The sequence below is a fragment of the Myxine glutinosa genome, chromosome 8 (genome assembly GCF_964187855.1).
Source record: "Myxine glutinosa chromosome 8, kmMyxGlut1.1, whole genome shotgun sequence".
NCBI lineage: Eukaryota > Metazoa > Chordata > Myxini > Myxiniformes > Myxinidae > Myxine > Myxine glutinosa.
In genome coordinates, this window is record NC_136268.1 from 125,552,880 (window position 1) to 125,579,560 (window position 26,681).

Genomic DNA, 26,681 nt, shown 5'->3' on the forward strand with positions numbered 1-26,681 from the left:
CCCATATACTCAGCTTCATTGTGGGAGATTTAAATAATCTTGAAGGCCTTTGTTTCCATGGCGTCAAGCTGAGCAAGTTGTGAGGCAGGGCACTACCCCAGATGGGAGTGCAGAACTTCATCAAGCTGCGGATGAAAGTCTTGCAGACGGATAGAAGTTCAGGTGCGTCAAGAAAAGACTTTGTATGATGGAGGATGTCCAGTCGGTGAATAGCTTTGGAGGCCAACTTTGAAATGTGGTTTGCCCAAGAAAGCTGATGTTAGGCCTTATTCCATGGCTGATGGTGATTTCAAATATGTGTGAAATGTTTTTAATTGTGCGTAATGCATTCTTAATTCGAAATGTTGTATCACCTCACCACCCCCATCCAAAACAGACAAACATCTTACAACATTAATTTTATATCATATGATTAGAAGGAGTTTTTTGGACCGAATTTAGGAAAGGTGCTTGGCGAGCATCTTGCTAACACAGGACCTTAAATATTGCCCTTAAATGCTGACACAAAGATATCGTTGTACAGGCATAGCTAATTGCACGTCCAAATATCAATTTATGAAGGGAAATAAACAGCCGATTATCTGTGTGCGTCTCAGCAGCTGATTATCTGTGTGTGTCTAAACAGCCGATTATCTGTGTGCGTCTAAACAGCCGATTATCTGTGTGCGTCTCAGCAGCTGATTATCTGTGTGTGTCTAAACAGTCGATTATCTGTGTGCGTCTAAACAGCTGATGTGTGGGTCTAAACAGCTGATAATTATCTGTGTGGGTCTAAACAGTCGATTATCTGTGTGCGTCTAAGCAGTTGATTTTCTGTGTGCGTCTAAGCAGCTGATTATCGGTGTGTGTCGAAACAGCTGATTATCGGTGTGTGTCTAAACAGTCGATTACAGTCACGTGAAAAAGTAAGTACACCCCATGTAAAGTTTTGACTTTTTCAACATATTTCAACATACAGCTATTTGATCTTCATTTCAACAATATTGATAGATAAAGGTGATATAATACAACAAATATCATGAAACATTTACATTTTGTCGTCCATTATATTATTTAAATAAACATAAATGCAAATTTCGCATGTGGAAAAAGTAAGTACACCCTGACATTTATCACTACTTCAAATCCCTAAAATTGGAATCAGATGCACCAGCTCAGGTGCAAATGATTAGAACATCGTCAGAGGATCTTGGAGGAACCTGTCTTATTTAAACCTCAGACCTTTCGTTTGGTTTGCTCTTTGTTGTTGAAGTGTGTGGCGTCACTATGCCTAGATCAAAAGAGCTCTCTGAGGCTTTCAGAAAGAAGGTTATAGATGCCTACGAGTCTGGGAAGGGATTTAAGAAGATCTCCAAACAATTTGAAATCAATCATTCGACTGTCCGGAAGATCATCTACAAGTGGAGAAGATTCCAAACAACTGCCAACTTGTTCAGGCCAGGTCACCCCTGCAAGTTCAGCCCGAGAGCAGACTGCAAGATGCTGAAAGAAGTCTCTAAGAACCCCAGAATGTCATCATGGGACCTACAGGTAGCTCTTGCCACTGTTGATGTCAAAGTGCACGAATCTACTACTAGAAAGAGGCTGCACAAATTTGATCTACATGGGAGGTGTGCCACGAGGGAACCTTTGCTGTCCAGAAAGAACATCAGGGCAAGACTAAAGTTTGCCAATGAACACCTCGGCAAAGACCAGCACTTCTGGAACAATGTGCTCTGGACAGATGAGTCAATGGTAGAGCTATTTGGCCACAGTACCAGAAGACATGTTTGGCGAAAACCAAAGACAGCATTTGACCACAAGAACCTGATACCAACAGTAAAGCATGGTGGTGGAAATATTATGATTTGGGGCAGCTTTGCTGCATCAGGGCCTGGGCAGCTCACCAGCATTGAATCCACTATGAATTCTTCATTGTACCAGATGGTGCTTGAGGATAATGTGAGACCATCTGTCGGAAAGTTGAAGCTCAACCGAAGGTGGACCTTGCAACATGACAATGACCCTAAACATACCAGTAAATCCACCAAGGAATGGCTGAAAAGAAAGAAATGGAGGGTTCTGGAATGGCCAAGTCAAAGCCCGGATCTAAATCCCATCGAGATGTTGTGGCGGGATTTGAAACGAGCTGTGCATGCAAGAAACCCCTCAAACATCGCACAGCTGAAAGAATTCTGCATGAAGGAGTGTGCAAAAATTTCTCCCAGCCAATGTCGGAGAGTGGTCGACAATTATAAGAAATGCCTACTTGAGGTTGTTTCTGCCAAAGGGGGCAATACCACCTATTAGAGCCAAGGGTGTACTTACTTTTTCCACATGCGAAATTTGCATTTATGTTTATTTAAATTATACAATGGACTACAAAATGTAAATGTTTCATGATATTTGTTATATTATATCACCATTATCTATCAATATTGTTGAAATGAAGATCAAATAGCTGTATGTTGAAATATGTTGAAAAGGTCAAAACATTACATGGGGTGTACTTACTTTTTCACGTGACTGTATCTGTGTGCATCTAAACAGTCGATTATCTGTGTGCGTCTAAACAGCCGATTATCTGTGTGCATCTAAACAGCCGATTATCTGTGTGCGTCAAAGCCGCCGATTATCTGTGTGCGTCTAAACAGCCGATTATCTGTGTGCGTCTGAGCAGCTGATTATCGGTGTGTGTCTAAACAGCCGATTATCTGTGTGCGTCTAAACAGTCGATTATCTTTGTGCGTCTAAACAGTCGATTATCTGTGTGCGTCTAAACAGCTGATTATCTGTGTGCGTGTAAACAGCCGATTATCTGTGTGCGTCCAAGCAGCCAATTATCTGTGTGCGTCCAAGCAGCCGATTATCTGTGTGCGTCCAAGCAGCCGATTATCTGTGTGCGTCCAAGCAGCCGATTATCTGTGTGCGTCCAAGCAGCCGATTATCTATATGCGTCCAAGCAGCTGATTATCTGTGTGCGTCCAAGCAGCCGATTATCTGTGTGCGTCTAAGCAGCCGATTATCTATGTGCGTCTAAGCAGCTGATTATCTGTGTGCGTGTAAGCAGCCGATTAGCCTGTGAAACACCACACATACCTCCAACATCCAATTGAAATGATCTGCACTTGCATAGAATCGCAGTGCCACGGACAATTGTTGTAGGAGATTCAGTGCATTGCTCCTCATTGTAGGTTGATCCAGGTCATCTTGCACTAGATTCAGCAACCAACGACATCTGAAACCACTCCTAAGGCATCCATATTCAAGGTCCCATGTAAACTCCCAATTATAAGCCATGCAATGCTTCAAGGCCTTAAATTTTTAAACGTGCCCAAATGAACAAACATGAACAAGGACATGTAGAAGTTTATTTGTTATTTAAACACTTGTGATTAGGTTTTGATCTGCATTGGATAATCACTCTTCCATGACTAGCGATTAACTTTGAATGGGTGATCATCACATAATTAGCTTTTTCTACACGCGTCTAATTACTCTTAAACGCCTTTAGTAAATTCGGCCCTAAGTGTTTTGCACAAGAGGTCATATATCGGCATGTACTAATACATTAGTCTCTAATGTCAATATAGCCTGGTGTTGGCTTAGCGGTTAGGGTGCTGGCTTGGGATCACAGGATCCTGGGTTCGAATCCCGGTCGATCGCTGAATTAATGCCAAGGGGGTTGCCTCAGCCTGTCATCCTCCCGAGGTTGGCAAATTGAGTACCAGTTCACTGGTAATTCCCTGTGTGTCGCAAGAGGTGACTAACAGGGCTGGCGGCAGGAAGGGCATCCGGCCATAAAACATTGCTTCAAAAAGGGGACCAAGGTGCCTGAAAAAGGCCAACCCCTGCTCGGCGGGGGAAAATGGCCTCTAAAGGTGGTTCTATTTAATGTCCATCTCGAAGCAGTATTTTCCAATTATTACTTTGGTACCCTGTGGAAGTAGCAGAACGAATATGATTGAACCATTAGTGGTGTGAATGATGTGGAGTTTTATTTGCGATTCTTGCTGGCGTTCCACCTTCTCAGGAAATGGAGAAGGTGGCAGCTTTGATCAAATGATCAAAAGATTAAGATCTCAGACCTGACATGTAATTCCGACACAGTAAGTAAGCTGGGTTTCTCCTGACTCCAGATTTTATCAAAAGAGGGGGACTTTCTTTTATTATCAGCTAACATTGTCAAAAATGTCAATTCCACTGTATTGAGAAGAAATTCAGAAGGAAGTCTTTTGCACTGCCATCAATCCAAACATGTTCTAGATCTACGACCGCACAAAATCAGCGGTGTATGGTTCGACAGTCCGTGAGAATGGAAACCTGGATGATCTCATAAAAGTGGACATTGTTGAAGTAAACAAGGGAAAATCCACAATCGGAGCTTTGGTTGGAAAAAGCTGGAGGAATGGTGGAATAAGTGTATTGGTGAAAATAAATACTACAATTTATTTGGAAAATAAAATATGAGTAAAAAAGGTCAGAAGAATACCATCAGATGGCGCTATTAGCAAGTGATCAGGAACAAAATAAAGAAAAGATGTGAAATGCTTCTTTTCAACAAAACCGTCATGCACAGAAGGAAAGGACATTTGGTCAAATCTTGTCTGCATTGTATTTATATTATATTCAAGTATTGTCCTGATAGTTGGCCTATCGGCCTATCGTATCAATGTACTCAGACACTTACTACTTACATCCTATTGGCGAACAGATCTTCATCCAACAATATTGTTTATTATCTATACTGTGTTGCATTCAATATTATGGTGGAGAGGGGTGATGGAGTGACGTACAGTGGGGATTTTGGGGGGTAATAATATTTGATAGCACTTACAAAAAAAATTGAAGTTCGTCCTAAAATAGGCTGAGAGCAACTAAATGTAAAAGGCTACAAAGAAAAAGAGGAAAAACTGGCAAAGCATTCACCTAGACCTGAAACAAGGAAACCTCTTCACAAGACCACTGTGCAGGAGGGGGTAACTAGGCCAGGTGGAAACAAGTACAAAAAGTTTTAATAAAAAACAAAAGCCGCGTCGATGTTACACAATGCCTAGATGCAGCTGTGCCTATAACGTCGATGTTATAAGCACAGGACATTCCTATTGATTCGATTACTTGATGTTATTTTTGTGCAAAGTGAAAATATATCTCGGCAATTTCCCGTGTGTGGCGACGAATTTTTAATATATCTCGGCATTTTCCCATCTGTTATTTCAGGCGGTGTATGACTGACCATGCCGCGATTTCAAAAATATATATCTCGGCAATTTCCCGTGTGTGGCGACACGTGAACGAAGCTATGCTCCTCTCTCCACATTATTGTGACGACGTATAAATTAAATATTTCATCGTGACGATTGTCATCAAATGGACGAATTTTTAATATATCTCGGCATTTTCCCGTCTGTTATTTCAGGCGGTGTATGACTGACCATGCCGCGATTAAAAAATATATATATCTCGGCAATTTCCCGTGTGTGGCGACACGTGAACGAAGCTATGCTCCTCTCTCCACATTATTGTGACGACGTATAAATTAAATATTTCATCGTGACGATTGTCATCAAATGGACGAATTTTTAATATATCTCGGCATTTTCCCGTCTGTTATTTCGGGCGGTGTATGACTGACCATGCCGTGATAAAAAAAAAAAAATCTCAATGGACTTGAAGTTACAGGCCTTTGAGAATTCATTTCGTTCTATAAAGGGCAACTTTCATCGCATTTTCTTCCCGTTTTTTTTCAACCGAGTCTAAAACTATGTTGGTGACTGTGAAAAATGAAATGATATATCGAATTTGATTTGAAAGAAAACTGTGTGAGAGGAAGACACCACAGGCCTACAAAACAGGCCTCAAAGCTATGCGAGTTAATAAAATGGTGGATATTTGTTTATATGAAGGCTCTCCCAGAATGGGTGGAGCTATGGTTCCCAGAATGGGTGGAGCTTTGAGGTTTTGTCTTCTCTGCAAGAACAACAAGAAGAAGAAGAAGAAGAAGAAGACGTGGTAACAACAACAACAGCAGAGTGCACTCTATGAGCTCCTGCGACGCGGCTAAAAACAAGTTTTTCCTCTGTTGGTTTTCGGTGTTCCTGCACATTTTCGGAGTAACTGCATTTCTCTACCTCTAGGTGGTGTGTTAAGACTGCCCTCTGAGCAGGCTTTGTCCTCAACCTCAAATTGTGTCATAAAGGATAATATATTGCAAGCTGGCCACTGCACATCGAACCAAATCCTTCCAAAATGGGCAATTTTATCAGCAAGTGACAGAAGTATCCGTGGTTAAAAATAATTGCAAAATGATTATTTTTGAGAAGAGGTTGTCCATAACATATCGGACATAATATATGTCTGGATAATTTGCTTCCTTGTGTTTTCGTTTGCAAACTGCCTGAATGGCACACTGTATTTGGCTTCGGTTTAATTTGATGATGTCTCCAATGCTTGGATTTTTTATTTCAATGAAATTGGGGCTCATGGAAGAGCAAGGCGACAGAGAGGAGCAAGGCAACATAGTGACAGTGAGACAGCAGGGGAACAAGAAGGGGAATGGACGTAAAGGAAAAGAGGAAGGTGGTAGAAACAGAGCAATGCTTCCCTGGACGTGAAAGGGTTAACTCTTAGAGATGTCGTCAAATGAATATGCAACACATCTTACAGTTAACGTGTTTATTTTATCTTCGCCAACATCACAAAAAGTTAGCATCTGACTCCTTAAGGAAGACGTCACACCGCACAATTCCTGACAGGTAAACTTGTTCTTGAAACGGTCTACAAGTAGGACACCTGGATCATCTCACCAAAGGAGTGCATCGCTGAAGTAAACAAGGAAGCCGATACAAGGGCAAATCCACAGTCAGAGATGAGGAAAAAATTCTCTATGCCAGTTCATCCCAGCATGAGCTAATCCTGGAAAAACCCATCATGGATGCATTCCAACCACATCAAACCAAAGGAAGTCCATACAGCACGGCATCCTAGATTAAAGTGGAAAATTTGGTGGAAATTCCACAAAGCAACATCATCATTTGCTAGCTTGGTGAGTTGCTACATATTGACAGGATCGAATAACTATATTTCGTAGATATTTTAATTGTTTATTTCAAAAAATTGTGTATTATTTAATTGTATATTTTAATTGTGTAAAAATTGTGTATAATTGTATATTCATGGGAATAGCATATTGGCTGAGAATGGAGAGAAAGAAGAGCATGAAATAGAGGAGGTGTGGAAGATAGTACATGGAATCGTGTGAACAGATCCAGGGATGTGAGTACCACAGTGAGTATTATATTGATATACATTGCTTTTATTCCTTCTTTAACTTGTGTTTAACGAAAGCAGAATGACCCTTTCCGTAAAGGAATGACGAAGCCTTAGTGTCGTGGGTGCAGTGAGAACACCCCTGCTTGTCTATCTGGTCTGTCTGTCTGTCTGTTTGTTTGTCTGTGAGCATGAAATCTCAAAATATTGTGGACGGATTTGGACGAAACCTGGTGGATGAGTTTGGTAGGAGACAAGGACAAGCCATTTAGATTTTGGTTAAGGTCTGGATCCAGATCCGGCTTACCCGTGGGACACAATGCATAAACTGTTCAGTCTGGCGGAGATATGGGCTGTAGCAAGTGCTGTTCTAATAGTATGAGGGATGAACAAAACATTGACAGCACATTCATATTTTTACGAGACCTCACAAACATTTGAATGATGACACAGGTATACAAACACCCAGGCTACATACCATTTCTGCCAATGTCCATGTACCGCTCTATTCCCAATGATTCAAGGTGGGACTACCTTAATACAGTAATTTTCAAACTATCTACTGTTGCTGCTGAAGCCTGGTGTTGGCTTAGCGGTTAGGGCGCTGGCTTAGCGGTTAGGGCGCTGGCTTAGCGGTTATGGCGCTGGCTTAGCGGTTAGGGCGCTGGCTTAGCGGTTAGGGCGCTGGCTTAGCGGTTAGGGCGCTGGCTTAGCGGTTAGGGCGCTGGCTTAGCGGTTAGGGCGCTGGCTTGGGATCCTCGGATCCTGGGTTCGAATCCCGGTCAATCACTGAATTAACGCCAGGGGGGTTTACTCAGCCTGTCATCCTTCCGAGGTCGGCAAATTGAGTACCAGTTCACTGGTAATTCCCTGTGTGTCGCAAGAGGCGACTAACAGGGTTGGTGGCAGGAAGAGCATCCGGCCATAAAACATTGCTTCAAAAAGGGAACCACGGTGCCTGAAAAAGGCCAACCCCAGCTCTGCAGGGAAAAATGGCTTCTAAAGGTGGTTCTTCTACTGTTGCTGCTGCCATTACCTTTCCGGAGAGACCATTCCATGCATTCACCAATCTGAGTGCAACACCTCTGGATTACTACCATCCTAAGTCTACTGTGAAACTGTTCCTCCTGATTCTGTCACTCTCCACTTATTTTGTCGATACAGTTCACTGTCTTAAACATATATATATCAGACCCCCCCCCCCCCCTGTAATCACTGCGTTTCTAATGTAAAATATAATGTCTCCTTCAGCCTTTTTTTATAGCTACATCGAGCAATGAATGTGATCACTACGAGATATGCCCAAGAGGGATTACATCATCTTTTTAAAAAGTAGAAAAAAGTTCTACAGTTACAATGCTCAAAGGAAATCACTGCTAAATATGAAAGTTCACCAAATTGAATGCAGATAAGAGAATGATCAACCTAAAGATGGTTGCCAAGTGCAAGCGGCTGCATCCCGCTAAGTTTCATGTTATTGCAAGAAAGACCGTCTCTGTGCTTTGGCTTTGCTAATATAATGGTTCCAACAGAGTATGGTGCTGTAAAAAGCTCACAAGATGGTGACCAACAATACATGTACTATAATCTAGGAATTTTGAAAGACTTCAAAGGCCTCATTTAGCATTAGAATAATCAATGAAAACAGACTAGTTCATGATTATCGGTTATTTTTTTTTTGTTAGTTCGATGCGTTCAGAGTTTCGCCTGGTGTTGGCTTAGCGGTTAGGGTGCTGGCTTGGGATCCGAGGATCCTGGATTCGAATCCCGTTCGATCGTTGAATTAACACCAGGGGGGTTAACTCAGCCTGTCATCCTTCCGAGGTCGGCAAATTGAGTACCAGCTTGCTGGTAATTCCCTGTGTGTCGCAAGAGTCGACTAACAGGGTTGGTGGCAGGAAGGGCATCCGGCCGTAAAACATTGCTTCAAAAAGGGGACCATGGTGCGTAAAAAATGCCAACCCCTGCTCTGCGGGGGAAATGGCCTCTGAAGGTGGTTCCTGTGTTCAGAGTTTGTCTATTTACTGTTCACCTCTTCCATAAGCTTTGACATCTACCGAACATATATCTGGGTTTTGAAGTCACCCCATATGGCTTTAGACTGATACCAACAACAACAACAACAACAACAACAACAACAACAACAACAACAAAATGCATTTAGCTACATTCTTATTCCTCTGTTTATGTGACGATAAGTTAAGTCTTATTCTCTAAAATACATCGATGATGATTCTGATCATTATTGTTATGACATCAGTCAAAATTGAAATAGAAAACTTCAACTTTTTATGTGAGATATCATTAACCCTTTAATTGAAAACTATGAATGTTACCCTCAAATCACTTATCGGGTTGTTTGTCCAAGGATAACGAAGTTGACGTTCATCGAGTATTTTAAACAAAGACATGTTGTGCTTACACCATGATGTGGGGACAACTGCTGCGCCCCCAGCCACATGGCTGTACGTCAGCTTTTACATGGCGCTCCACACCATCGCTCACAGCGCAGGACACCGCTCGGCTCACCACCACAGCACACCAACCCCTGCGCAAACAACAAACCACAATCGTTATTTCCTTCCTCGATGACTTTGTCACTGCATTTAAGTAATGACAACTGATATTATTAAAACGGATTTGAAGCACAGGTGACACTTCTCGATGCCTTTGCATCCATTAAAATTGCAAGGTGTGATGATGCATTTGATGAGATGGACTTTTATTAAGACGACAGTATTCGTTTATATATATTGCCTTCAGAAAGTATTCACACCCCTTGACTTTTTCACATATTTGGGTTACAGACTGAATTTAAAATGGATAAATTGAGATTTTTTTGTTGCTGATCTGCACATAATACTCCATAATGTCAAAGTAGAATTGATTTTTTATTTTTGAATTTTTTTTACATAATAATACTGCACATAATACTCCACAACAAAATGTGAAAAACTCAAGCGGTGTGAATACTTTCTGAAGGCACTATGTATATATATATATATATATATATATATGTATATATATATATATATATATATATATATATATATATATATACACACAGTCGTGGCCAAAAATATTGGCACCCTTGCACTTTTTGTCCCCCGTCGCACCGTGGAGCGAAAGGGGGACTATGGTTTTCCCCTCGGTGCGTGCATACGTGCGTGCGTAAGCGAAGGACCGAAGTCTAATTTGGTGTGTGGGTGCAACCCACATCAAAATCCAAGATGGCCGCCGCCATGCATGTCTGACGCCATGTATGTCTGAACCTTGTGAGCGGAATATCTTTAAAAATAAGCGAAGTACCAACTTCTACTCTGGTGTGTGGGTGTATATAGGCATAAGGAAGAATGCTATTGAAAATTGGGTCATCACGTCAAAATCCAAGATGGCCGCCACCATATATATGTCTGAACCTTGTGAGTGAAATATCTTGAAAAATAAGCGAAGTACCAACTTCTAATGTGGTGTGTGGGTGTATCTACGCATAAGGAAGAACGCTATTGAAAATTGGGTCGCCACGTCAAAATCCAAGATGGCCGCCTTGCGTCTTCCACTTTGTCAACTCATATCACTTCACCGAAGGGGGACCTAGGCGTAACGCTTGTTTCAAATAATTCACCATTTCTTCCAGAAAATTGTTGAAATTTTAAAATCCTTTGGTATCCACATATGTATTTCTTTTGTTTGCAGTGGAACAAAACAAAAAAATTACTAAATCTTAGCTTATACCACACAGAAATCCTAAAATGGCCAGGACAATATTATTGGCACCTTTTAGAAGTTGCTGGAAATAATTAGATTTCAAGCAGGTGATTCTCCTTTACTTTGGAATGGATCTCACCTGTGGTGAGTTGCAGGTTCCTGGAATATAAAAATCACTCATTCAACCAGTTTCAATAGAGGAAAGGAGTCATTCTGCTGTTTTGTGTCAATGTGTGTACCGCAATGAGCATGGAGAAAAGAAAGAAAACCAGAGAATTGTCTGATGAGGTCAGACACAAGATTGTAGCCAATCATGGACAATCTCAAGGCTACAAGTCCATCTCCAGAGACCTTGATGTTCCTGTGTCCACCGTACGCAATGTTATCATAGCACTGTAGCCAACCTGCCTGGATGTGGCCGCAAGAGAAAACTTAATCAATGATTGCAGCGAAGGATTGTTCGAATGATGAAGAAAGCACCTCAATCAACTGCCAAACAGATTCAAGCTGACCTTCAGACACAAGGTATGACAGTTTCAACTTGCACCATCCGTCGCCAAATCTATGGAGGGTGTTATATGGTTGGAGCCTACTGGAGAGAGAGAGAAGAGAAGAGAAGAGAAGAGAAGAGAAGAGAAGAGAAGAGAAGAGAAGAGAAGAGACGGAGAGACAAGAAAGACCGACTGGAGTTTTCCAAAACACACCTGAAAAAGCCAAAACCCTTCTGGGAGAATGTCCTGTGGACAGATGAGACCAAATTAGAGCTTTTTGTTAAAGCACATCATCTCTATGTTTACAGAAAACAAAATGAAGCCTTCAAAGAAAAGAACACCTTCTCTAGTCAAACATGGAGGAGGTTCAGTGATGTTTTGGGGTTGCTGTGCTGCCTCTGGCACTGGGTGCTTTGAATGTGTGCATGGCATCATGAAATCAGGAGATTACCAAGGCATTTTGGAGCGCAATGTTCAACCCAGTGTCAGAATGCTGGGTCTCCGTCGAAGGTCATAGGTCTTGCATCAGGAGAATAACCCCAACCACTTCAAAAAGCACCCAGGAATGGTTCAAGACAAACCGCTGGACTGTTCTGAAGTGGCCAGCAATGAGTCCAGATCGAAATCCCAATGAACAACTGTGGGGAGATCTGAAAACAGCAGTTGGGAGAAGCACCCTTCAAATCTGGGAGAACTGGAGCAGTTTGCACAAGAAGAGTGGGCCAAACTGGCAGTAGAGAGGTGTAGGAAGCTCATTCATGGCTACAGGAAGCGCTTGACTGCAGTTATTTTGTCCAAAGGTCAAGTCTGGGGTGTCAATAATTTTGTCAATGCCATTTATTTTCTTTTTCTGATTTGAACTTGTGAAATGTAGAATTATGGAGACCAAATATTTTTTTCCAATTTCAACATATTTTTCGAGAAAATTGTGAGTTATTTGAAAAAAGTGCAAGGATCTCTATATTTTTGGCCACGACTGTATATACATATATATATATATATATATATATATATATATATATATATATATATATACAGTATATATATATATACATACATATATATATATATACATACATATATATATATATATATATATACATACATATATATATATATACATACATATATATATATATACATACATATATATATATATATATATATATATATATATATATATATATATATATATATATATATACTAGCGGGGTCACCCGTGGGAATCCCACGGGCATGGATGTGTGTGACATTTCGACATATTGAGTTATATGCTGCACATTCATTTTTACAAAATGGTTACTGGCAAGTCATCAGATCCAGAAATGGTGTGAATTTAGTTATTTCACATAATATGTGACCCCTCACTCCTCTCCACCTGACACTCTCCTGTCTCCACCTGACACTCTCCTGTCTCCACCTGACACTCTCCTCTCTCCACCTAGCACTCCTCTCCTCTCCAAACCCTCACATCCCTCTCCTTTCCAATCCCTCACCTCTCCAATCCCTCACACTCCTCTCCTCTGCAATCCTTCACACGCCTCTCCAATCGCGCCTCACACTCCTCTCCAATCGCGCCTCACACTCCTCTCCAATCGCGCCTCACACTCCTCTCCAATCGTGCCTCACACTCCTCTCCAATCGTGCCTCACACTCCCCTCCAATCACTCCTCTCCAATCGTGCCTCACACTCCTCTCCAATCACGCCTCACACTCCTCTCCAATCATGCCTCACACTCCTCTCCAATCGCGCCTCACACTCCTCTCCAATCGCGCCTCACTCGCCTCTCCAATCGGCTTTCCCCGTCTCGTTTCTCTCCTTTTTCTCCCGTCTCGTTCTTTTTCTTGCTCCAAATCGGCCCGTCGGAATCGGAAATCGGCCCGTCTCGCCCGTCGGCCCGTCGGAATCGGAAATCGGCCCGTCTTGCTTTTGTGCTTGTGCGTAAATAAATTGTGTTCATGACACCATTTCTGGTGTTGGGCTAGCGGCTAGGGTGCCGGCTTAGGATCCTGGGTTCGAATCTCGGTCGATCGCCGAATTAATGCCAGGGGGGTTGACTCAGCCTGTCATCCTTCCGAGGTCGGCTAATTGAGTACCAGTTCACTGGTAATTCCCTGTTTGTCGTTGAAGGCGGCAAAAAGGGTTGGCGTCAGGAAGGGCATCCGGCCGTAAAACATTGCTTCAAAAAGGGGACAAAAAAACAACAACTACCACGGTCCCCGAAAAGGCCAACCCCCGCTTTGCGGGGAAAAATGGCCTCTAAACGGTGGTTTTTACACCATTTCTGGATCTGATGACTTGCCAGTAACCATTTTGTAAAAATGAATGTGCAGCATCTAACTCAATATGTCGAAATGTCACACACATCCATGCCCGTGGGATTCCCACGGGTGACCCCGCAAGTTTGCATTGACGTTCGTCGATGGACTCGTTCGCCCGTCTCATTCGTTTTCTTGCTGCATCCTGTTCAAGTCTGCGTTCTTCATCGATCGTCTCATTCATTTTGGAAATAGAAGTTTCCACGCAGCGCATGAATTGTCACGATCCTCAAGAGGAATTTGTCTCGTAATCATCAAATGATAAATGGCAAGTAAATTATATTGTGGAAAATTAAAGATTTCAAATAAACCTATTTAAAGTGTATTCGCACATAACTAATTTTAAAAAACGAAGAAATATCTCTCGGTAATTTCCTGAAACATATTTTACTTCCGGCTAATAATGTTGAATTAAATAAAAACGAAGAAATATATGTCGGCATCATTGTTGACGTTTTTGTGACGACTGTCATCAAACGAAAAAGTAATATATCTTAACGGAAAAGCAAAAGCGAATTTTTAATATATATCGACACGTTGCCGTCGGTGTCATGTTGGGCGGTGTATGATACACCATGACGCGATTTTTAAAAATATATCTCTGCATTTTCCCGCGTGTGTGGAATGTTCTCAATTATTGCTGACACCGAGTCCAAAACCATCGATAAAAATGAAATCATATGGTGAGTTAGATTGGAGATAAAGGCGTGAGAGAGACTCAATGGCCTTGAAGTTGAAGTTACAGGCGTTTGAGAATTCATTTCGTTCTATAAACGGCAACTTTCATTGGATTTCCTTCCCGTTTTTTTTCAACCGAGTCGAAAACTATGTTAGCGACTGTGAAAAATGAAATGATATATCGAATTTAAAATAGATATCGACACATTGCCGTCGGTGTCATGTTGGGCGGTGTATGATACACCATGACGCGATTTTAAAAAATATATCTCTGCATTTTCCCGCGTGTGTGGAATGTTTGTGGAAAATTAAAGATTTCAAATAAACCTATTTAAAGTGTATGCGCACATAACTAATAAAAAAAACGAAGAAATATCTCGGTAATTTCCTGAAACATATTTTACTTCCGGCTAATATGTTGAATGAAATAAAAACGAAGAAATATATGTCGGCATCATTGTTGACGTTTTTGTGACGACTATCATCAAACGAAATAGTAATATATCATAACGGAAAAGCAAAAGCGAATTTTTAATATATATCGACACATTGCCGGCGGTGTCATGTTGGGCGGTGTATGATACACCATGACGCGATTTTAAAAAATATATCTCTGCATTTTCCCGTGTGTGTGGATTGTTCTCAATTATTGCTGACACCGAGTCTAAAAGTAAAACCATCGATAAAAATGAAATCATATGGTGAGTTAGATTGGAGATAAAGGCGTGAGAGAGACTCAATGGCCTTGAAGTTACAGGCCTTTGAGAATTCATTTCGTTCTATAAACGGCAACTTTCATCGGATTTTCTTCCCGTTTTTTTTCAACCGAGTCTAAAACTATGTTAGCGACTGTGAAAAATGAAATGATTTATCGAATTTGATTTGAAATAAAACTGGGGGAGAGCAAGACACCACGGGCCTACAAAACAGGACTCAAAGCTATGCGAGTTAATAAAATGGTGGATATTTGTTTATAGCCACTCCCAGAATGGGTGGAGCTATGGGTGGAGCTACTCTGCAAACCGAGTAAGCCACACCCCGGACAGACACCCAACAGATAGACAGACAGACAGACAGAATCATCTACGGCTATTATAATATATATATATAATATATAATATATATATAATATATATATATATATATATATATATATATATATATATATATATGTATATATATATATATATATATATATATATATATATATATATATATATATATATTGTTACGGTTTTTAGAACCTTCACTTTGTAAAATAATAATTCTTGTAAATATCCCCCTTTGTAAAGGTCGCACCCTAGTTAGGTCATATTGTAACATGTAGGACACCATAGATTCTTCTTTAGTTATTTCATTAGTATGTGTTTCAGGTAAGGATCTGTTTCCAATTGTTGAATCTGCATTGTATTAATCAAATAAGATAGGCCCCTTCAATTATCCCCAATCATCTCTCTCTCTCTCCAAAGTGCCAGTAGCCGTATTGCAGCGTTCGCTGCCCTTTTGGTTTGTTTGCTGGCCCCAAGCCGCCATTACGCACGTGGTCAGAGTGGGAGAAAAAGGGAGGAGTGGCCAGGATCACAGGCGTGGCCCCATCGACGCGTCACGAGGGGAGGTACGAATGAACCCTCGTGACCAATCCGGGCCGAGGCGTGTTCACGGGTAGGCGGATCAAAGCGGATGCGGCTTAATACGCGTGCCTTGCAATAAAAGGCGAGCGCAAAGCCTTTTCACGACAGAGAGAGAGAGAGAGCAGAGGAAGAGAGAGAGAGAGACCGAGGGAGATGAACGAGATCGGCAGAGGCGAGAGAACAGCGCAGAGGCGGCAAACTTAAGAACATTGCGCAGAGGATCGTTTGGGACGATCGTTGTCAATACGAACTGCCGTGGTTTTGAGAGCGTTTGGTATGCTATATGTGCATTCATCCCAGCCCCTCGCGTTTGTAAGGTCCGGTCGCGCGTTAAGCTGCCAGCCGTCCTTCACCCGCGGACACGGAGCCTGGACCATCCCCTCGCCTGGAACCATCTGCCTGGACCTTCCTCCCCTACCAGCTACCTTTCGTGTGAGTCTGTTTGTATTGTCGGGGGCGTGTTATATAAGAGTGTTTAAGGTTGCCCTATGTCCTTTTGTTTCCTCTTCTGTATATTCCCTTCTTTCGTTTCCTCTTTTAGATAGTGAATAAACCATATTTGTTCTTCCTTTCTATATATCTTTCGAACAACCCTTCTTATTCTTTGCTTCCTCTCGTCCGATCGTCTTAGTCTTTTCCCCATTGAGTACCTGTGGCACAATTTGGCCAACCGCTATAGTCGGGTTTAGTCCTTTTGTTAACGGCCTGAGTCGTGGCTCGCTTCGCTCGGCGTGTCCATTACAGCTGCGGCTCGGGCAGGCTCATTTCCTCGCTTACCGGAAGGCTCTGGTAATTAGGTAATAGGAACAATTGGCCTACCACCCTATTCAGCACTGACCGGAAGTGACGTCATAGCTCCAGGGCCGGAGACGGCCAGCTTAATAGACGAGGGGATGAACCCCCCCTCGGTAAGGGGAGTGCCGTACTCCGAGATCCGCAACAATATATATATATACAGTGGAACCTTGACTTACGAGTGCACCAACTTACGAGTTTTCCGAGATACGAGCCGTCGCTCGGGCGGTTTATTGCTTTGAGATGCGAGCCGAGATCTGAGTTACGAGCTTACGCCACCCACCACCAGGTGGGTTCCGGTCACGTGGTTATCTTGCCGTGCAAGTATCTCTGCCATATATCGCTGCTGTTTTGTTTTCGCATTTTGGTTATTTTGGAAAATTTCTTAGTTTTAACCATGGGTCCTAAGTAATTGAGTGCCAAGGGCAGTACTGAGAAGAAGAAGAGGATGATGTGCTTGGATATAAAACACACAATCGTCGAAAAACATGAGCGAGGTGTGCGTGTTGTCGACTTGGTGAGGCAGATGTGAAGGCAGCTGAAGATTTTATTATAACTTTTGCCGAACTGATAGAAGCTGAACGATACATCCCCCAGCAAATCTTCAACTGTGACGAGACAGGGCTCTTCTGGAAAAAGATGCCGAGGAGGACGTATATAACGGCAGAGGAGAAGAGCATGCCAGGCCACAACTTGTTCAGAGTGCCGGCGATAGCTCGCCTTCTCTTTGTGGAAGACACGGTGAGATCCTTAACATCCAACAACCAATGGGACGCAAACGGGGCGCCCAGTTTAGCGGTACACACATTGATGAATCACCCTGCCTGTGAAACACCGACATGACAGGTTATAGCTGGGTCGGGATTCAAACCCAGGCTGGACAGTTTAGAGTCAAGTGTGCGTACCTCCAGTCCAGGCCATCCTGCCAACCTGTATGCTGCATACAGGTGAAATATAAAGCGCGAGATATTTTTATATATACTGCATATTTAAAAAAAAATTGGTGTGGTTTTTGGCGGGCTGGAACGGAATAGCATTTCAATGCATTTTAATGGGGAAATTTAATTTGAGAAACGAGCAAATTGAGTTACGAGCTCGGTCACAGAACGAATTAAACTTGTAAGTCAAGGTTCCACTGTATATGAAATTTAAAAAATCCAGACTGAATAGTTTGATTGTTAATCGTTTATATAGGATTGACGATCAAACTATCCAGCCTGGACTATTGATTGACTTAATCCGCTTGGAATTTTTGTCAATCCAAAAATCCCCTCTTCTTGATCTCCCTACACCCATATTTGGAACCACCTTCTGGAGTCTGTGCTATTCCACTCTTTTCTCCAGGGCTTCAAACAAGTGGTGCACCGCTATCTCGTCATCGACATTTTTCCACAATCTTCATTACTCCTTTAATCCAACTCTTTTACGTGTAGGTTGCATTGTTTCCTCCCCTTCCCTCTCCCCACTTTAACTAGTCGTTCATCCCCATGTTTATTGTGTCTGAGAGTTGCCACACCACCTAACTGTCAGTTCATACCCCTTCCATATGCAACCTCTCCACTCATGTTGCTCTTCCATGAGCCTCGATTAGGTTGAGCAAATTAAAAAAAACAAGAGAAAAATGACCACAGTGTGGTCACCAGCTGCGACGTGTAGAATCATGAGGATATCCGTTGCAATATGCGCTACCAAATTCGACCAGTCATTAAATTATACGCGTGCACTAGCGTCTTTTTGTCTTTCAGTTCTGGTATTGTCCTTTGTTTTGCAACGCAACATGCTTCATCAACTAATTACATATAATGTATGGACGTGAATGTTATTTCTGTTAATGTTAATTCATTAATGTTATTTATTAATGTTAATTCTGGGTGGCAGAGGGATAATTTGAAACGGGCTTGGTCGGTAGGGGATTTGAAAGTGGGTGTGGTTCTGTGGTTCTGTTTGGTGTGGTGTGGTGAAAGTGATTTGAAAGTAAAAAAGTTCTGTGAAACGAGATTGATATGAAAACATTTATGTTGTCTTTGTTGCTAAATTTATTCTGGTTTCTTCAAACAAATCGCGATTTTAGTCCGCGATGTTCTTACCTCATACCACCGCACGTCCGAGTGTATGCACATGCGCTATTCAAAAAGGCACCCCAACAACAAGAACAATAACGCGGTCCTCTCATAGAGCTGCTCGTCGCAGCAAAAACTCATGCATCCTGTACGGGAGCTTGGGTGGATCTAAAATGGCCATGACTAGATCCATGTGGACCCATCTCCCAGCACTTGCTGTTGTTAGATGTTAAAGATCCCACGATGTCTTTTACGACAAGTAGGACTTGCCCGGCACCGAGAGTAGCGTCACCCCTCGGTAGTTGTTGCAGTCCTGGTGATCACCTTTCCCTTTCCAGAGGGTGACAACAAGGCCCCTCTTCCAGTCAGTTGGGATGATGCCTGTGCTCCAAACAGAGCACAGAACTGCATGCAACGACTCAAGTACAGCATTTCCACCAGCTTTGAGAAGCTCATCATGGATGCCACAAATTCCAGGAGCTTTGCCCCCTTTCAACTGGTTCATCACCACCTGTGTTTCCACAAGTGAAGGCGGTTCACAGTTAATTGGGGGGGTCAGCATTTGGGATAGCAACACCTCTGACATCCCACTACGTAAAATTGGTTGTGATGTAAAATGCCGTAATATTTTGGCCAAGTAATGCTAAACGGAAGGGTTTTAAAAGTCTTAAACAGGCGATTTGTGTTGTACCCTGTTAAAGTATCCTACTGCCAATTTGCGATTGGTCACTGGCTTTGACACCAACACAAATTTGTTTTACTGACTAAGCATCATAAAGCTACATGTATCGAATAAAGTTTCAAATGGAGTATCTCACCGCCATTAGAGCATTTAAATTGCACCATGTGTGGCAATCGATGTGAATTGTTGCTCCCATCCCATCCATGACAGAAGATGCCATTTGCATTTTTGCTGCCTCCTTCCCTACCCTGTTTGGAATCCTGTGCGGGAGCGGACAACTTGCTATTATAATTCAATCGAAATAAAATTAAGATTTTAAAGGCCGTAGAAAATCGAAATTGCAGAAGTTTACCACTGTTGATGCAGTCTTTTACACCACTTTATTTAACACCTTACATTAGTTCATAGTGCCTGTTTTGTGGCCCTTATGACGTCGTCAAAAACAGTAAGTTTCCTGTTTGGAATGATTTTCAATTTTATTTGACCGCCAGACAGGCAGAAAGAGTAAAACAATTATCTCGATCCTTTATGTGCTTGCACGATCCGGACTAATCCAGAGACAAAATACTGCTAAATTACAGGTTTGTGTCTTCCGATTTGTGTTCCGATTTGTGTTCAAAATACATCATTTAATTGAAATCAAGTTGTTCCTCTTATAAACTGACGTTTGTAGACAGACATAAAGACAGAGAAGCGAACCAATTACTTAACCCCGCTTTTTGCTTCGCAAGAAACTTTTTTTTGTATAATTTTTTTGTTTGCAACGATGTTGATAAAATAGTCTGCATCGTCACCAAGAATGATCGCTTGACTTCTAAAATTCCTTTGCCGTAGAAGGATATTGGAACATGCTGGACATCCTGGATTTCTCTTGGAACAATAGTATCCTTCTCTTCAACATTTATTTCCACTTTATTGTTTATTTATTTTCTTATAACAATTCTGTGAGAGAGCGTCCTTGCTGCTAAAGAAGTTTCTTGGCAAGGGTTTATACTGGGTGGTTTGCCATTGCCATTTGCCCAGCAGTAGTTAGGGCAGGAAATTGGAATTTGGCCACGGTGCCAGCTATAGCTCACCTACTCTTCGTGAAGGACAACGTGGGACCAACTAATGCTGCTGGCAGACTAATGCTGGCAGACGAGATGTGAGTGTGCATACCTCTATGGAGTCTAGGCCATCCTGCCTTTATAACAACCAATATGAAGTGAAATTGACAATTAGACAAGACAATTAGTAAACTCATTATTGCTCATAGCTGTAAATTTCACCTTTGTCTTTTGTCTCATTTAAAGGCCCTGTGATTGGGCCGAAACAAGCTGGGTTTTGATAAGAGGGGGTGAAAGAGGGGTGGGGTGGACGGTTCTAGGAGAGGTAGAATGTTTTGTAACAATGGCCTCTTTGTAGCTCAGCATCATATGGCTAATAAATGGTAGAGGTTGTGAAAGGTGAGTGTATAAAATGAACGGGCCAAGGAAGGAATGTAGAATTATTAATCAAAGCATACAAACTACTATTTTGACAAAAAAATTATTGTTTTTTAAAATGCTTATAAAGGGCATGTTGTTCTCCAGATGCATTTGTTTGTAAAAATGAGTGAATGTAAAAATGCCTGTCGAATAACATGTGGTCAATGTTTGTGTCAAGAAAATTTGTGGCCATATAGAATTCCAACAACTGGAGGGGGAAAAATCTCACAAAATAGCCTTCATAAATTCCATGCGGAGCAACTCACGCGTCTGAGAAATGAATTTTTCTCACCATCTACACAAGTTTTTTTTTTAGCGTGTTTTTAACCAAGCACAAACTTGCACAAAAAAAATTGGAATTCGGTTACTAAACAAAACGTTATACATCCATGTCATCCTGCAGGCAATGATGATCCCACTTGTCTTGATGTCCTCTGTTTTTTAATTCTACCTTTGATATCAAAGTCATGTTTTTGAAAGCTAGTATTACTTGAAATTACAAATTATTTTTTGATGAGGTCATGTTTGCAATCGTGTAACAATAAAACATCCTCATTTTGTTTAGTATCTGGACCAATTATGCTGTGGATCAAGCATGCCCATGGAACAAGTAAAATTGAAGAATTATTACTCGGCGTACCGCAGAATTGACCACATCCATATGGGCTGGCAGGATAGCTCGGAGGTAAGCACACTCACCTCTGAGAGCTGTCTAACCTGTGTTCGAATCTCCACTCGGCTACAAACCATCATTCTGGTGTTTCACAGGCAGGGCCATCAATGTGCGTCCGCACCGTCCCTCCGATGGACGCTAAACTGGGTGTCCCGTTTACCAAGATTGGTTGGTGGATGTTAAAGATCCCACAGTGTACTTGATGAAGGGTAGAGGAGCTATTGCTGACACCCTAACCAAATGACAAATTCCTGCTCCAACCTGAAGGTGACACAGCATCAGCAGCACAGCTGCACTCCCATTGCAGCCACGTGATCTATACAAAATAAGATGGTGCTCATGCCACCTGTTGTACCATCTTATTTTGATTACAACCATTGTATGCAATAGGAAACTGCGCAGAGGCAGTAAAGTGAAAACGGTGTAATTAAAGTAAAAAATTGTGACTGTGTAAAAAAAAAAAAAAAACAGTGTCATATTGAGGTGATCAATAACATTTCGAGTGTCATGGCCTGCCAGGTAGATCACATCGCAAGCATACAGATCTCGGATTGTACAACTAAGTTTAACAAGCACATCGTTAGAGAGCACAGACATTGTAGTGGAGTGTGGTGGCCTGACACGTAATTTGCATTCGACTTGTGTTTCCATTACATTCTCACTCGTATTGCCAGATGCGTTAAAATTACATTTTATTTGTCTTTTCCAGTTTTTAATCCTTTTAATCAATTGAACATCACCATTTGAATCGATGCCTGCTTTTCCACAAACAACAAGAAGCAATGCAAAGAGGGCAAATGGGATATAAAACATGCAGAAGATCAAGAAACTAGAACAGCACTCGGTAGAGCACATACCTCCACCAGGTTGAACAGTTTGTTTTGTATCCCACTGATAGGCCGGATCTGGATTCAGACCTGAACCAAAATCGAATCGGCTTGTTCTCGTCACCTAACCAACTCGTCCACCAAGTTTTTTCATAACTCGTCCATAACTTCTTGAAATATCATGTTATATATCATTTTTGGCCCAGTCACTCAATAGTGATGAAACACTTAAAATAATAAAAATCTAATCGCTTTGTCCTTGTCACACTTCCAACCTGTCCACCAAGTTTCGGCCAAATTCGTCCACAACTATTGGAAATATCGTGGACTATATCATTTTTGACCATATCACTCAATAGTGAAGAATCACTAAAAAATAAATATAAAAAGATTCTCTTTTTTAATTTTTTAAAAATTTTGTTACAGGATCGAGGCTCGTGAAAGAGCTAACATTTATCACACAAAAAATCAAACAGACACACAAAGTATATAATGAGGGTAGCGGTAGACAAGATGGGGAGAGAAGGGGAAGCACACAAACACAACATTTGAGAGCAGGGACATCGGGAGGTCTGTGGGAGGTAGAGGGATTTGGGGGAGGAGGCGTGGGAAGGGGGTGGGGGGGGGGGGGGGGGAGAGGTGGGAGAAGTATAAAACACAAGGACACCAAGGACTTCCAGGAAAGAACATGGTATTTCAAAAAAGTGAATCTGGGGTGAAATTACCGGGGTAGAAACGATCAAGGTTTTGGATGGGGGAAGATAAGAGATGGTGGTGCACAGCTGTTTTAAAGACCTGGAGGGAGGAGTGCGATTGAAGAGAGTGAGGGAGTTTGTTCCAGAGGTGGGGAAAAAGAGGAATTAAAGAGTGAAGGTGAGCAGAGAGTCTTGATTTTGGCAGTTTAACCAAACTTAAGGGATCTCGGGATCTCACGAAGGGATCTCGCGAGATCTTGTCAGGGCGGTCAGGGTTTTTCGAAGCTGTTCCACGATCCTCACGCACGCTCGAAGTTAAGTAATTGTCACATTTGTATTTTTGTCGAAACTGTATTTATCTTACGTGTGTGTACCTTTTGCGTGTCCCTTGGAAGATTATCAGTGTTAATCTTTCATACCTGTAAAAAATAGTCGAGTATTTCGTGCCACGCGGCCTAGTTGTTGAAGCTTCCGACCTTGAGGCCTGGTTCTCTCCAGGCATCCAAAGCGGTTATTTTTTCATTTGTGTGTTTGTGAAATTTCAACTCGTTATTTTATTGTCCATGCGTTATTGTTTGTTTATAGTTAGTTTTGGTTTGAATTTCCTGTAACTCGTAATTAATTAATCGTGTTCTGCTCCGCGTGTGCGGCCTTGTACCCCCATCGGTGTTTGTTTACTTAAGTCCCCTACATCGTGTTTTGCTTGGCTCTTAGTTTTTTCCCTTCTATCCCGAACATAATACTCTTTGTCTAACGTTTTAAATACGTTTATTTTAAATACCCCCACCCCCCAAAAAAACAAACACACAAAAAATAACCAAAAATATTTATTTTCTTTTCTCCACGTGTGCTTTGTCTCATCCTGTACTTTCTGTCCAGGTGTGCTGTTCGCCCCGCCCCCATTATCTCCTTGCCATCCACCTTTTGCCCTGTCCACGTGACTTGTGGTGGTCCCTCTCGGCTCTCCCCCCGTTGGTACTTTGTGCATATAAGATTGTCTACGGTTCTGTTTTAATATTATTTAAATATGTATAAACTTTCCCCTTCAGTGTTTTATTCAGTGGTATATTACAACACGCTGTTTTTCTTCCTATTTAAAAGGCTTTTCTCAATTTCCTCTCCAACTCATTCCACATCAAAAAAAAGAAATTCAATCTCTTATACATCTCCCTCACTACATGGTCTAAATTCACATTCATTCCACCCCTCCTCCATCGTTCTGAATCGGATTGCTAACTTGAAAATCACAACAAACCCAATTTGTTATCAATGTTCGTCTTTCATTAATCATCCACTTTCAAAACTCCCCTCTTGCCCCTCCCCTCCAAATCCCCCCCCTTGCACCTACACTCCTAAACTCCCCCCTCCCCCTCCACTCGTAAACTCCCCCCTTGCCCCTCCACTCCTGAACTCCCTCCTTGCCCTTCCCCTCCTAAACTCCCCCCTTGCCCCTCCCCTCCAAATCCCCCCCTTGCCCCTACACTCCTAAACTATCCCCCTTGCCCCTCCACTCCTAAACTCCCCCCTTGCCCCTCCACTCCTAAACTCCCCCCTCACTCCTCCCCTTCAAAACTCCCCCCCAACCCCTCCCATTCAAATCTTCCCCCATACCATTCCTCTCCAATTCTCCCTCCTCCCCCCTCCTCCTCCTCCTCAAAGCTGCCTCCTCCCCACTTCGTCTCCCTTCTATCTCATACCTCCACCCCCCCCCAACCTTCTACTTTCCTCTGCCCCCCCTCAAACAACCCCTCACTGTGCCTCATCCCTTCACCATCAAACCTTTCATCCTCCTCATCCTTCCCTTTCTTGGAACTCTTCTGTAATCTCTGACACACTATCAACTGCTCTTCCTACCTCCCCCTCTCATCCTTCATCTTACCCTACTCCTCCCCTCCCCTGTCCTGTACCCGATGCTCCCCCTCTCTCTTCATTAACGGTATGGACCTCAAACATCCGGGGCCTTCGCTCAAACCTGACTGATCTCTCCATACAGGTTGCTTCTGACAATCCAGACTCGATCTGCTTAACAGAGACTTTCCTCCTTCAAGATGTCTCTGATTCCTTAATATCTCTTCCTGGTTACTCCCTCCTCCGGTATGATAGACCTGAGCCTCGTCCTGGTGGTGGGGTGGCTATCTTTATCAAAAACTCTTCCTCACTCTCCTTGCACTGCGCTCTCTCCTCCTCACCCCCAGGAGTACCTCTGGCTACGGCTTCCTCTCCGCTCCCACCTTTTGTTCATATGTGTTCTGTACTGTCCTCCAAACAGTGATGACTCCATTTACATTTCACTGTCTGACAACATGGACTAACTTCTATCCACTCATCCCAACTCTCTCTTCCTCATATGTGGTGACTTCAACTGTCATCATGCCAGCTGGTTGGGTGTGGGTTCCTCTCTCACCAGTCATGGCACCTCAGCAAAGGACTTCTGTGAGTCACTGGGATTGACACAATCTGTCAATTTCCCGACCCGGATCTCAGCCAATGGAGTATCTTCTCTTCCAGACTTGGTTATGACAAACTTCCCTGCTAATGTCTGCTGCTCTTCTTCTGCTCCAATCGGTTCTTCTGATCATGTGCTTGTCAAAGTGGACATCTCTCTGGCCATTCTCAGAGAGCCTCCTCAGCGTCGACGAGTCTGGCATTTCACTCAGGCCGACTGGGCCGGTCTTCAAGCAGCCATCAATCGTCTGGATTGGTCTCCCATCTCCACTGCCTCTGACATCAATTCTTCCTGGGAATTCTTCCAAAGCAAACTGCTCTCTCTCATGCACAGATTTATCCCATCTCGTCTTCAGTTGTCTTACCCTTCCTCCCGTCCATGGTACATTGAATCTTGTGGTGAGGCAGTTGCCCTGAAACAACTTGCCTTTGCCTCTTGGAAGGCTAATCCAACTGAAGGCAATCTCAGTTCCTTCCACCAAGCTCGGAACAAGTGTGTGTCTACCCTCAGGAGTGCCAGGAAGCACTATCTCTCCACACTCAAGAATGAACTCTCAAACCTGTCTCCTTCCTCCAAATCCTGGTGGCATCTGGGCAAATCCGTTTCTGGTGTTTGTACCCCCTCCATCCCCTCCCTTACCTCAAATGGCCACACAGTTGACATCGCACGTGACAAAGCCGAATGCCTCAACTCTGTGTTTGCCTCAAAATCTTTAGTCCCAAACCCATCTCTCTCTGTTCCCACCTTTCCCAGTCGAACCCAACTGCTCCTGGACTCTGTGTCCTTCTCTCCTGACAATGTGGAGGAGTTTTTGTCTAACCTCGACTCTGATTCTGCAACTGGACCAGACGGCATCAGCCCACGGGTCCTAAAATCCTGCTCTGCCGCTCTATCTCACCCTCTCTCTGTTCTTTTCACCCTCTCTTTTGCTCAAGGTCATCTGCCAGCATCCTGGAAATCAG

General features: G+C 42.6%; 1 protein-coding gene across 1 annotated transcript in view; it reads right to left on the reverse strand.

The window, feature by feature from the left end:
• Positions 1–26,681, reverse strand: part of LOC137432909 (uncharacterized) — a 133,173-nt gene that overhangs the window by 42,092 nt on the left and 64,400 nt on the right. The window contains exon 2 of the mRNA XM_068125221.2: positions 9,671–9,796. Coding sequence (XP_067981322.2) covers positions 9,671–9,796 — 126 coding nt within the window. The remainder of the gene's footprint in view (positions 1–9,670; positions 9,797–26,681) is intronic.